Below are 14,579 nucleotides of genomic sequence, written 5' to 3'. Positions count from 1 at the left end.
ATACCCATATATTTTGTTTTGCAGTGCATTCTGTTTTGAATCAAGCTACATTCATTTTTTTGTTGTTCACATATCCTCTCTGATGTACTTCATCCTTGATAGGCTACTTATATATGACCCCATCAAGTGAAGATCATACTCCCGTCAAATATAAACTACAGGAGGTTGGTGGCACATTAATTGGGGAGGACAGGCTTATGGCAATGGTTGGAGCAGAATCAGTGCAATGGTATCAAATACATCAAACACATGGTTTCAATGTGTTTGATGCAATTCCATTCGCTCCATTCCAGACATTATTATGAGCCGTCCTCCCCTCAGCAGCCTCCACTGATCTAAACCCTTGATGGTGCAGAGCGCATGTTTCCACAAATTACATTTCAAAAGCTGTTAGGATCAGAATAGATCAGAAACACATGGGTTTATGTCAATGTTAGCCGATTAAACTCAACTCCACGATTTACGACATAACATAAAAGTATGTTTTTATTAAAAAACTACTACATTTCAGCACCCAAAGAATAGCCTTTGAAACCTTCCCCATCCCAACCAACCTAATTGGCAATTCTTAGGGTGTTGAAATCAGTATCTTATTTTTTTTAAAGTGACGTCGGAGCTACTCTCAGAACAACAACAGTTTAGTCATCTATGTCAATTTGGACATTCCTAAACATCAATATCTCCTTCCCGATCGCAACCCTATCTCTCTTACAGACACACACGCGCGCGTCAGACTGCTTATTAAGCAAACCCAAGGGCGTGTCTAGCAGAGAGAGAGAGAGAGTGAGTGAGTGAGTGAGTGAGTGAGTGAGTGAGTGAGTGAGTGTGTGTGTGTGTGTGTGTGTGTGTGTGTGTGTGAGATCCCCTCCCACTCCGCAGCCGGTGTCTGGCTGGTTGGGATGTGAAGCTTTCAAATGCGGAAGTTTCCACCCAGAACGCTGCCACAGCGAAGATGAGGCTTGTGATGACATTTGTGCTAGCAGCGCGGTAGGAGAAGTTACCACTCCGCAGGGAAACTGTAGTTACCACCGCAGAACTGGAGTAAACTTCTCATGTCGTCTTTGGCGAGCGCGGAGCGACGTGCTTTCGCTCTGAAAATCAACAGGTAATGTTCGTCTCTCTCACACACCTTTACGACTTTTCATGATCAGGTTTGTGAACTCAGAGTTCTCATAGGCTACTGATTTGCGCTGTTGTTACGTCAGGGAAAGGCGAGTGGATTCCTATACACGCAGCTACATGTGGGCAATTCCATATAACGGAATTACGCTGAGTCCTAGATTTTTCTCTTTCAAATGTATACCAAACCAAAACTATTGATTTCAAAGTTTAACAAACCATAGAACTCTATGCTGAAGGAATCATTTCAACAATTTCAACAGATAAAAAAATAATAATTTTACAGTAGGAACTGTGCAGATACAAGTTTTTACAGTAGGCCTAGGCTAAATGTTTTTATTATTATTATTTATTATGTGAATTGTTCAAAGTTGTATGTATGTTAAACTTTGAAATCAATGGTTTTTGTTCTGCATACATTTTAAATCAGAGACTCAGCATATTTCCATTATCGTGGAATTGCCCATGTTGTGACTGTAGGGTACTCTGTCATGGGTGGGTTGCAGTCCTTCAGTTAAATTAGGATATTTGCTTTAATAACTCCATAGTTATTTCTTAAGAGTAAGGATATTAAACATTTATTTATTTCATTCAATTACCTAGCACACATTTAGTTCTAACATCTTTAAAGTAGTTGACTAATATTCATGAAAGAAATCCTATTCTATCTATATTAGAGCCTACCAATATTTCCCCCAAAAGACCAATGAACAAGAAGAAATATTTTCAGTCTACCGGTAGGCCTACTTACATCACAAAGAGCTTATTGAGCTGACGCCAACAGTCTTTTGTATATGTAGTGTATGCGAACACCCCTTCAAATTAGACGATTCTGTGCTTCCAACTTTGTGGCAACAGTTTGGGGAAGGCCCATTCCTGTTTCAACATGATAATGCCCCCATGCACAAATCGAGGTCCATACAGAAATAGTTTGTTGAGATCGGTGTGGAAGAACTTGACTGGCCTGCACAGAGCCCTGACCTCAACCCCATCGAACACCTTTGGGATGAATTGGAGCGCCGACTGGGAGCCAGGCCTAATCGCCCAACATCAGTGCCCGACCTCACTAATGCTCGTGGCTAAATGGAAAAGAGTCCCCACAGTAATGTTCCAACATCTAGTGGAAAGCCTTCCCAGAAGAGCGGAGGCTGTTATAGCAGCAAAGGGGGGACCGACTCCATATGAATATAGTGTATTAGCAATATAGTGTATTAGCAATGCATAATATGTTATACAATGTGTGAGATTGTAAGAAGCTACTGGGGGGATGACCAATTCCGTATCAGTGCCCATGATTTTGGAATGAGATGTTCGACATGCAGGTGTCCACATACTTTTGGTCATGTAGTGTATTTTTGTTGGCTTCATTTCCTAATCATTGGGTTGCCTAAACATCAGACTGTTACTCCATGGATATCAGTCTGAAAAGAAGTCACTGTAAAAAATACTAAATAGTCTCTACATAGCAGAATGTTATGAAATGTACACTTTACCTGTTTTACGTGCTGTTGGTCCATTTGGCAGTAGGAGGTGGAGATAGGGTATCCACAGGAAGTGTTGTTTACCTGACTTTTTGTGGCTCCTGTAGGTTCCGTCGCTTGTATTTGAAGTCTGTAAACACATTGCACGTGATACACAATATTTAAACAATAGCGGACTATAATCGAATGTTGTCTACCGATGCATGTTTCCTCAGCAATCAGCTGGAAGTGTTTGCCGTCCGGTTAGGCACAGCCATATTGTGCAAGTGTTTGTCACGTGTGAATTGCATCAGTATTTAAAATAAATAAAAAAACGGAAATACAAACAATATACAGACCAGCATACTGTCGGTCTGGTTGATAACACTAATCTGTGAATATTTTGTCTCAAATTCCTACCTGCAGAAGGACCAACCAGCATTTTGGCTTGTAGGAAACTTTCCTGATCCAAATGCTAATTTCTGCCTGACATAGAATTCTATGCAATTCAACGTCAGGTCTTCAGCCTACTCATTGGGGTATGTTTCTATATCTGTCAGGGCTCTACAGTGCCACCATTTTACTCGCTTATATACGCAGAAATATTTTACTGTGCGCCCTGGAATTTAAATTTAGGAGCACCAGTGCGCCTAGAAAAATAAAAGATTCTAGCTTTATTACCTTAAATATTTTTCATTGTGTTCCAAAATGTATGTGTGCGCACACGTGCTCCTTGTAAACTGAAGGTCCGCGTAGGGCCCTGTGTGGTGTGCTGTGTTTGATCATTTCCCCTCTGCATGTTGTGTACAGTGCCTTCAGAAAGTATTCACAACCCTTGACTTTTTCCACATTTTGTTAAATTGATTAAATTGTGATTTCTTTTTTTTGTCACTGCCCAATACATACCCCATAATGTCAAAGTGCAATTATGGTTTTTGAAATTTGCACAAATTAATACAAAATCAAAAGCTGAAATGTCTTTAGTCAATAAGTATTCAACCCCTTTGTTATGGCAAGCCTAAATAAGTTCAGGAGTAAAAATGTGCTTCACTAGTCACATAAGTTGCATGGACGCACTCTGTGTGCAATAATAGAGTTTATCATGATTTCTGAATGACTACCTCATATATGTACCCCACACATACAATTATCTGTAAAGTCCCTCAGTCAAGCAGTGAATTTCAAACACAGATTCAACCACAAAGATCAGGTTTTCCAATGCCTCACAAAGAAGGGCACCTATTAGTAGGTGGGTAAAAACTAAAAAAAGCAGACATTGAATATCTCTTTGAGCAAGATGAAGTTATTAATTACACTTTGTATGGTGTATCAATACACCCAGTCACTACAAAGATACAGGTGTCCTTCCTAAAAGTTGCTGGAGTTGAAGGAAACCTCTCAGGGATTTCACCATGAAATCATCCAAATGGTGACTTTAAAACAGTTAAAATTCAATGGCTGTGATAGGAGAACTGAGGATGGATCAACAACATTGTAGTTACTCCACAATACTAACCTTATTGACAGAGTGAAAAGAAGGAAGCCTGAACAGAATAAAATATTCAGAAACATGCAATTCACTTTTTGTCCTGAATATGAAGTGTTATGTTTGGGGAAAATACAACACATTACTGAGTATCACTCTCCATATTTTCAAGCATAGTGGTGGCTACATTATGGTATGGGTATGCTTGTTATCGTTAAGGACTGGGGAGTTTTTCAGGATAAAAAATAAATGGAATAGAGCTAAGCACAGGCAAAATCCTAGAGGAAAACCTGGTTCAGTCTGCTTTCCAACAGACACTGGGAGATGGCCAAATCTAGGCCAAATCTACACGGGAGTAGCTTACCAAGAAGACAGTGAATGTTCCTGATTGGCCTGGCTACAGTTTTGACTTAAATCGACTTGGAAATCCATGGCAAGACCTGGAAATGGTTGTCTAGCAATGATTAACAAACAATTTGACAGCGCTTGAAGAATTCTGAAAAGAATAATGGTCAAATGTTGCACAATCCAGTTGTGGAAAGCTCTTAGAGACTTACCCAGAAAGACTCAACTGTAATTGCTGCCAAAGGTGATTCTAACATGTATTAACTCAGGGGGTTGAATAGTTATCTAGTCAAGATATATTATTGTTTTATTTTTCATAATTTTATTACAAATGTAAAATTTTCTTCAACTTTTACATTTCAAAGTATTTTGTGTAAATCGTTGACAATTAAATCCATTTTAATCCCACTTTGTAACACAAGAAAATGTGGAAAAAGTCAAGGGGTGTGAACTTTCTGAAGGCACTGTGTATATAGCCCATCTAGCTGCCCAGTCAGAGAGGATATACATGAGAGGGATGTAGTTATTGTTCCTCCTCCTACACACTGACCAGGTGGAGAGGAAGTAGTCTACATGAGACCATTGTGTGTCATGCCTTTAGTTCACTGATACAACAAATGTATCTCTCTCATGACCTTACAGACATCTTTAGCTTTACACTATAGACATGAGTTGTAACTATTGAGCTGTTACAGTGGTTATGCAAGCCCTTGTATTGAGAGACCCACACCTTGTTCTTGCTCTTTTGGGAACACTTTGTGACATTCTAAAATGTATTGTATCCAAATGAGCAACCTAGCCCCAGCTATAAGCTACATTACACGTTTATAATTGTGTGTCTTGTTTATGTTAGGCCAGTCCCACCCTACCTGTAGTTAATTAACGAGACAGGCCGTATAGTTGACAGTTTGATTGAAGGGGAGAAGATGGGGCAGAGTCTCTTGTGTAATAGGGCCGGGACTATACCAGTATCGCGATACTCGTTAGTATCGTGGCAAGGAAACATAACACCAAGCAGATTTGATTTCTTTAGGAAAACAGCCCTGATGTTGGAAACAAACATCATTATGTTGTCATCCAGAGTCACACGTATTTATTTTCCAAGCTATAGCACACCATATTTTATATACAGCAGGTTTTTAAAGGACCAAAGAGTTTTGTTTGCTTTGTGTTTTCATTTTTGCAATGGATAAAATATTGCGATCCTGGTATCGTCACCTACTGTGTAACAGGGCTGAGGTCAGTTGCTGAAAGGGAGAGCATCTTCAGTTGTGTCTTGAATCAACTGCTGAGCCAGCTAATGGGCTCGGTCTCTACAGCCTATACTGTCCACATGGGGTTTTGTTGCTGATCGTAGGACTGGCTGGTCACCAACCTGTGAAAGGTTAGGATCGTGTGCATGTGCATGGTTCACTTCCAGCAACAGTAATTACTCACTGAATTTGACACATTTCTGTTGTTGTCGTGATGAAAAGCTATTGTTTACATTCTTGACTGACAATTTATCAGCCATTTGTATTCTTCAAAATGTTAACAAACGGGTCTCAATTTCAGTAAGCTTGAATTAAGTAGGCAGGCAGTTTGGAAATGTACAACAAATCCAGTCAACCCCTTTGGCTCTTCACTGTTTCTCACACGTAAGCAGTTCTACGCATGCACAGATCAGTACATTCCTCTTTCTCTATCAAGATGAAATTAGAAGGAAATTCTACTATGACACAGACAGCATTTGGTTCACTTCTCTTTTCATTTCATGACAGTTTTAAAACAGGAAATACTTGTTTCTTACCCCAGATAAAGCAGGAGGAATTAAAGAGAAGTGCAAATATTTTCTCTCTAGAAAGAAATTCCTGACTCTAAATGTTGTGCTCTCTACTGAAGCTAATTGATTAATCAATTAAAATGTCAACTTCACATATAAACAGTGTGTCACGCCTTGACCTGAGAGAGACGGTTTATTTCTCTATTTTGTTAGGTCAGGGTGTGGGGTGGGCATTCTATGGTTTATATTTCTATGTTTTGGCCAGGTATGGTTTCCAATCAGAGGCTATCGTTGTCTCTGATTGGGAACCATACTTAGGCAGCCCTTTTCCCTCCTTGAGTTGTGGGATCTTATTTTTGTACTGCTTTGTAAAGCCTGCAAGACGTGCCGGTCGTTTTTCCATTGTTTATTATTGTGTTTAAGTGTTCAGATTTAAAATAAATATCAAGATGAACACATACCACGCTGCACCTTGGTCTACTCCTTTTGACGAGCGTTACAGAATATCCCACCACCAAAGGACCAAGCAGCGTGGGCAGGATGACTGGACCTGGGAGGAAATCCTGGATGGGGCAGGACCCTGGACAAGGCCTGGGGAGTATCGCCGTCCGCAAGAGGAGATGGAGGCAGCGAAAGAGGAACGGCGATACTGGGAGGAACAGGCAAGGCAACAATGGGAGCCCGAGAGGCAGCGGCAAACATTTTTTTTGGGGGGGGCACACGGGGAGATTGGCGAAGTCGGGGTTGAGACCTGAGCCAACTCCCCGTGCTTACCGTGGAGAGCGAGTGACCGAGCAAGCACCGTGTTATGCGGTGATGCGCACTGATCCCCAGTGCGCACTCACAGCCCGGTGCGCTCGGTGCAAGCTCCTCACCATTGCCATGCTAGAGTTGGCCGTCAGCCAGGAAGAAGTGCGCCGGCTCAGCGTTCCTGGTCTACAGTGCGTCTCTTCGGCCCAGGTTATCCTGCGCCAGCTCTACGCACCGTACCCCCCGTTCACCAGCACAGCCCAGTTCGTCCTGTGCCAGCGCTCCGCCCTTGCTGGGCTAAAATAACCATCCAGCCAGGACGGGTTGTGCCAGCCCTGAGCTCCAGACCTCCAGTGCACCTCCACGGCCCAGTATACCCTGTGTCTGCTCTGCGCACCCTGCTCTGCGCAATCTCCTGTGCGTCTCCCCAGTCCGGTGAAACCGGTTCCAGCTCCATGTAGGAAGCCTCCAGTGATGATCTATGGTCCGAAGCCTCCAGTGATGATCCAGGGCACGAAGCCTCCAGTGATGATCCATGGCCCGGAGCCTGTAGTGATAATCCATGGCACGAAGCCTCCAGTGATGATCCATGGCCCGGAGCCTGTAGTGATAATCCATGGCACGAAGCCTCCAGTGATGATCCATGGCCCGGAGCCTGTAGGGATGATCCATGGCAAGAAGCCTGTAGAGATGATCCATGGCACGAAGCCTCCAGTGATGATCCATGGCCCGGAGCCTATAGGGATGATCCATGGCACGAAGCCTCCAGTGATAATCCATGGCCCAGAGCCTGTAGGGATATTCCATGGCCCGGAGCCTGTAGGGATGATCCATGGCCCGGAGCCTCCAGTGATGATCCATGGCCCGGGGCCTCCAGTGATGATCCATAGCACGGAGCCTGCAGCGGCGCTCCCCAGTCCGGAGCCTGCAGCGACGCTCCCCAGTCCGGAGCCTCCAGCGACGCTCCCCAGTCCGGAGTCTTCAGCGGCGGCCTGCAGTTCAGAGCCTCCGGCGATGATCCACGGTCTGGTTCTTCCGGCGACACAGAAGCAGGGGGGATCAGCGGGCGGTGTGGGGGCTACGCCCCGAACCAGAGCTGCCGCCAAGTATAGATGCCCACCCGGACCCTCCCCTATAGGTTCAGGTTTGCGGCCGGGAGTCTGCACATTTGGGGGGGGGGGGGGTAATGTCACGCCCTGACCTGAGAGAGATGGTTTATTTCTCTATTTTGTTAGGTCAGGGTGTGGGGTGGGCATTCTATGGTTTATATTTCTATGTTTTGGCCAGGTATGGATCCAATCAGAGGCAGCTGCCTATCGTTGTCTCTGATTGGGAACCATACTTAGGCAGCCCTTTTCCCTCCTTGAGTTGTTGGATCTTATTTTTGTACTGCTTTGTAAAGCCTGCAAGACGTGACGGTCGTTTTTCCATTGTTTATTATTGTGTTTAAGTGTTCAGATTTAAAATAAATATCAAGATGAACACATACCACGCTGCACCTTGGTCTACTCCTTTTGACGAGCGTTACACACTGTTCTTAGTTCTACACCAGATGTTGTCAGTTAAACTGGGCATTTCCACGATAAAGGGATTACGATTAGATTTTTCACTTTAAAATGTATGTCAAACAAAAAACACAAATTTCAAAGTTTAACAAACCATACAACTCTATGCACAAGCACTACTTTGAACAATTTACACAGAAAATTTGACAAACACATTTACTGTAAGAACTGTGCAGATACAAAGTTTGTTAACAGAAGTAGGGTAAAATCTTCCTTAGTTTTTTATGTGATCACGTTTTTCACAAACTCTACTCAGAGTTAAGATTCAAAGATGTCTGCAGAAAGAATGGGGTGTCAGCTATAACATGATACCTTGAGTTTCAGAAAATGTATTTTGGTTATTAGACTACAGTAGGTGGAGTGGATTTATGTCCAATAACAGAATTACAGTAACCGTTACAGTAACGGAATTAGAGTAGCGGAATTTCATTATGGGTCCCTGATCTGTACTATTCAAAAATGCATAATTATGAATGTCATTCTCTTCATGGTGATGTATCCTAAATAAGTACACTAAGGTAGAAATATGCAATATCCTCCTTTTTCATATTTGGGTATTATTCTACACATAGGCTATTATTGTAATGAGCTCTGCCCCCAAACAAGACCACATTTGGTTGGTCCGGACCATACCAAAACTGAACCAATCAGACGTTCATGTTTCACAAGTTTGGACAGTACAGGACATTAAAGTACAGTACAGCAGAGTAAAGTAGAATGCAATGCATTATACTGTACTCTACGTTGCTCTACTGACTGACAAAATTTCAACTACTTTTCGATGTCCAGTGCCGGTTGGTGCTCAGTGGGTGAGGATGCTTGTTAAAGTAAATGGAAAGATGGTAGGTGTCAGTAAGAGGAGAGAGAGAGAGAGAGAGAGAGAGAGAGAGAGAGAGAGAGAGAGAGAGAGAGAGAGAGAGAGAGAGAGGAGAGAGAGAGAGAGAGAGAGAGAGAGAGAGAGAGAGAGAGAGAGAGAGAGAGAGAGAGAGAGAGAGAGAGGAGAGAGAGAGAGAGAGAGAGAGAGAGAGAGAGAGAGAGAGAGAGAGAGAGAGAGAGAGAGAGAGAGGAGAGAGAGAGAGAGAGGAGAGAGAGAGGAGAGAGAGAGAGAGAGAGAGAGAGAGGAGAGAGAGAGAGGAGAGAGAGAGAGAGAGAGAGAGAGAGAGAGAGAGACTGAGAGACTGAGAGACTGAGAGACTGAGAGACTGAGAGACTGAGAGACTGAGAGACTATGAGCTGAACATAACAGTATGTCAGTAGAAGGGAGGACGGTAGTACTGAACATAACAGTATGTCAGTAGAAGGGAGGACGGTAGTACTGAACATAACAGTATGTCAGTAGAAGGGAGGACGGTAGTACTGAACATAACAGTATGTCAGTAGAAGGGAGGACGGTAGTACTGAACATAACAGTATGTCAGTAGAAGGGAGGACGGTAGTACTGAACATAACAGTATGTTCAGTAGAAGGGAGGACGGTAGTACTGAACATAACAGTATGCCAGTAGAAGGGAGGACGGTAGTACTGAACATAACAGTATGCCAGTAGAAGGGAGGACGGTAGTACTGAACATAACAGTATGTCAGTAGAAGGGAGGACGGTAGTACTGAACATAACAGTATGCCAGTAGAAGGGAGGACGGTAGTACTGAACATAACAGTATGCCAGTAGAAGGGAGGACGGTAGTACTGAACGTAACAGTATGTCAGTAGAAGGGAGGACAGTAGTACTGAACGTAACAGTATGTCAGTAGAAGGGAGGACAGTAGTACTGAACGTAACAGTATATCAGTAGAAGGGAGGACAGTAGTACTGAACGTAACAGTATGTCAGTAGAAGGGAGGACAGTAGTACTGAACGTAACAGTATGTCAGTAGAAGGGAGGACAGTAGTACTGAACGTAACAGTATGTCAGTAGAAGGGAGGACAGTAGTACTGAACATAACAGTATGTCAGTAGAAGGGAGGACAGTAGTACTGAACATAACAGTATGCCAGTAGAAGGGAGGACAGTAGTACTGAACATAACAGTATGTTAGTAGAAGGGAGGACAGTAGTACTGTACATAACAGTATGTTAGTGGAAGGGAGGACAGTAGTACTGAACTTAACAGTAATTCCATTACTGATTTGGTAACAGCATTATTAGTTTTAATCACTTTAATAATTCATAAACAAACTTTTTCTTGTTACTTCTGTGAACTTTCATTACCTCCATCCTCATGAAGGATAGAAATCAGAAAATATCATCAAGATATGTTCGTTTTTGGAAATGGAATTAAGGCACAGTACAATGTTTCTTAAACTTCCATGTTGGTGCTTTTGGGTCAGATGGAAATGGCCCTCTGCAAATAACCATGTACACCTTTAAGTACCCTAGTGGCAGGGGGTAGGACAGCAAGCCGGTATTGATTTGGGGCCCTCCTGAATGCTTGGTTGGGAGGGACCCCCTACTCACTCTCACTCCTTAAGGAATCATGGGAAAATAATCCTGCCAGATCTCTGATGTTTTTGTGTCTGTCTCTTCCCTCTTCCCAACCTTCCTCTGGACAGGAAGCTGATAGGACTGACTGGAACCTATTGAGTCTGCAGCTGGAGGCTACTGTATGTCGCACATAGAGGGGACATCTCAATAGTCTAAAATAGTTTTTTTTCTCATTTCCACGTCTCCTCTCCTTCACCAGAACTGACATTAAAGCTGGAATGCCACATCCGTTTGGGATATTACAACAGCAAAGAAGTTACTGCAGACAACAAACTGTGTTTTTTCTCCTCATTGCACACGCAATAGAACAGCAGAATGTATTGTTTTTTCTACCACGCTGTCCAACGTGCCTCAACTCCGTTTCGTCCTCAAAACAAAAACAATTACAAAGGGGCTGGCCCTGGGGGGGGGGGGGGGGGGGGGGGGCAGTGGTGTTGTTTCCCCTAATGTGGATTTGATCTTTAAGGAACTGGATGGGTGCAAGCAAATTCCTGGTGGGCAATGCATCAGGTGTCTATATAGTGTCCTCCATGTTTTCAGATTAGTGCAAATTTAAGTTGAGGAGAGGAAGCTACTTTAGACTATTGAGATGCACCCAAAGGAATCACTCCAAAGGAATCACTCCAAAGGAATCACTCCAAAGGAATCACTCCAAAGGAATGACTCCAAAGAAGTGCTGGCCGACCACATTGTATGCAGCCTAACATGGCAAAAATACATATTTTTCCTGTCAGCACAGCTTACCCTAAGCAAATGACTTCACACTGTCAGTCACAGTATATACAGTATTAGATACTGTATCAAAATGTCAGATCTGATTTGGCATGGGAGTTCACTGTTACATTATCTAATGCCGGATTTCATGAAAAACTAAGAGGGGCGATGCCCTGGCCTGCCCACCTTAATTTACACACACACACACACACACACACACACACACACACACACACACACACACACACACACACACACACACACACACACACACACACACACACACACACACACACACACAGACAGACTTCTAGGATTCAGCAAAATTGTTGCCATGACATTTCTGCTGTGACTCCCGAAAGAAAAATATAACTCAGCACAATAGTTTCTGTGAGCAAATGTGTTTTTCTCTGGCAGACAACAGTATGATATCAATCCAGTCCTCTGGCGAGCTATGGAATTAACAGGGTAAATACAGTGTCATTTGGGTTCTGTCAAGCAAAGCAGATGCTATATTTGACCATTGTTAAGTTGACTATTGTGGAATGGACATAAATCAAAATTGGGCGATTCGGTTGCGTGGTTACAAAGATGTTGCCAATGTCAACTCCACTTCCTGAAAGAGGGTGTTTCTGGGTGTCTGATCCGCAGCGTTAATAAGACGTTATGGTATAATTAAGCAATAAGGCCCGAGGAGGTGCATGGCCAATATACCACGGCTAAGAGTTGTTCTTATGCTCGAAGCAACGCGGAGTGCTGGATACAGCCCTTAGAAGTGGTATATTGGCCATACATCACAAACCCCCGAGGAGCCTTATTGCTATTATAAACTGGTTACCAACATAATTAGACCACGGCTGTCAGCCGATCAGAATTCAGGACTCAAACCACCCAGTTTATAGTAAAGGTGTTCCACTAGCTGCTTCACCTGTAATACTGTTGTTGTTGAGTTGGGAACAATTCCTCTTGTCAGCAGAAGAGAAGGGAAGTCCTAACATTTTGGGAGCACATCAACAGCCTACCACACACAGTCTCCTAATGAAAGGGAATTAAACCATGCTGGATGCTGGGCTGGTTGTCATGGCCTGACTGACTTTGACCTTTCACCTAAATTGTTACTTCAGGAAGTTTGGGGCCCCTCTGTTTCTCAATAGAGTTGTGCTGATGCTGGCTTGTCTCACATCATCATGCCATTGTGTGTGTGTGTGTGTGTGTGTGTGTGTGTGTGTGTGTGTTAAGAGTTGGTTATGGAATTTGTGTGTGTGGCAGGAGTTGTGAATGGAGTTAGTGTGTGTGTGTGTGTGTGTGTGTGTGGCAGAAGTTGTGTATGGCGTTAGTGTGTGTGTGTGTGTGTGGTGGCAGGAGTTGTGTATGGCGTTAGTGAATGGGTGGGTGTGTGTGTGTGGCAGGAGTTGTGTATGGCGTTAGTGAGTGGGTGGGTGTGTGTGTGTGGTGGCAGGAGTTGTGTATGGCGTTAGTGAGTGTGTGTGTGTATGTGGCAGGAGTTGTGTGTGTGTGTGTGTGTGTGTGTGTGTGGCAGGAGTTGTGTATAGAGTGAGTGGGTGTGTGTGTGTGGCAGGAGTTGTGAATGGCGTTAGTGGGTGGGTGTGTGTGTGTATGGTGTTAGTGAGTGTGTGTGTGGCAGGAGTTGTGTATGGCGTTAGTGAGTGGGTGTGTGTGGCAGGAGTTGTGTATGGCGTTAGTGAGTGGGTGTGTGTGTGTGTGTGGCAGGAGTTGTGTATGGCGTTAGTGTGTGTGTGTGTGTGTGTGTGTGTGTGTGTGTGTGGCAGGAGTTGTGTATGGCGTTAGTGAGTGTGTGTGTGGCAGGAGTTGTGTATGGCGTTAGTGAGTGGGTGTGTGTGTGTGTGGCAGGAGTTGTGTATGGCGTTAGTGAGTGGGTGGGGGTGTGTGTGTGTGTGGCAGGAGTTGTGTATGGCGTTAGTGAGTGGGTGTGTGTGTGTGGCAGGAGTTGTGTATGGCGTTAGTGAGTGGGCCTGATAAGAGTTGTCTGCCTACTGTCTATAATCATGTCAGTGTAGTAATGAGAGAGCTGGAGGCCATGTGTTGGCAGAGTGGTTATGGGTAACCTACTGCTGTATAAAGGCTGTGTCTTACAAGTCTGTCTCAGGCTGTTGAACTATGAGATTGTTTTATTCACAACTGACTTTATGCCAGCACACCCAGCACACCAACTACACCCCAGCACACCGACTACACCGCAGCACACCGACTACTCCGCAGCACACCGACTACACCGCAGCACGGCCCAGCACACCGACTACACCGCAGCACACCGACTACTCCGCAGCACACCGACTACACCGCAGCACGGCACAGCACACCGACTACACCGCAGCACACCGACTACACCGCAGCACACCTACTACACCGCAGCACGGCACAGCACACCACACCAGAGCACACCCAATACACCACAGCACACCCACCACAACACACCCACTACACCACAACACCCACTACACCACAACACCCCCACCACAGCACACCCACTACAGCACAGCACACCCACCCAGCACAGCGCAGCACACCCAGCACAGCACACCCAGCACAGCACACCCACCACAGCACACCCAGCACACCCATCACAACACACCACACCCACCACACCACACCCAGCACACCCACCCAGCACAGCGCAGCACACCCAGCACAGCACACCCAGCACAGCACACCCACCACACCACACCCACCACAGCACACCCAGCACACCCACCACAACACACCACACCCACCACACCACACCCAGCACACCCACCACACCACAGCACACCCAGCACACCCACCACACCACACCACACACACCCACCACACCATACCACACCACACCACAGCACACCCACCACACCACACCATAGCACACCCAGCACACCCACCACAC

The 14,579-nt window shown here is 44.6% G+C and overlaps 1 protein-coding gene across 4 annotated transcripts in view; it reads left to right on the top strand.

Annotated features, from left to right (window-relative positions):
• Positions 1–861: 861 nt before the first annotated feature.
• The window catches only part of LOC115200406 (dedicator of cytokinesis protein 8), an 85,856-nt gene continuing 72,138 nt past the window's right edge, over positions 862–14,579 (top strand). For 2 of the 4 annotated variants that reach the window (XM_029763463.1, XM_029763462.1), the window contains exon 1: positions 862–1,105. In XM_029763463.1, coding sequence (XP_029619323.1) covers positions 1,053–1,105 — 53 coding nt within the window. In that variant the 5' untranslated portion in view covers positions 862–1,052. The remainder of the gene's footprint in view (positions 1,106–14,579) is intronic. The other 2 variants (XM_029763467.1, XM_029763466.1) reach the window with 1 other exon arrangement.

Source organism: Salmo trutta, chromosome 9 (genome assembly GCF_901001165.1).
Source record: "Salmo trutta chromosome 9, fSalTru1.1, whole genome shotgun sequence".
NCBI lineage: Eukaryota > Metazoa > Chordata > Actinopteri > Salmoniformes > Salmonidae > Salmo > Salmo trutta.
Note: the sequence above shows the minus strand (reverse complement) of the source record. Positions and strands in the feature narration are given on the sequence as shown.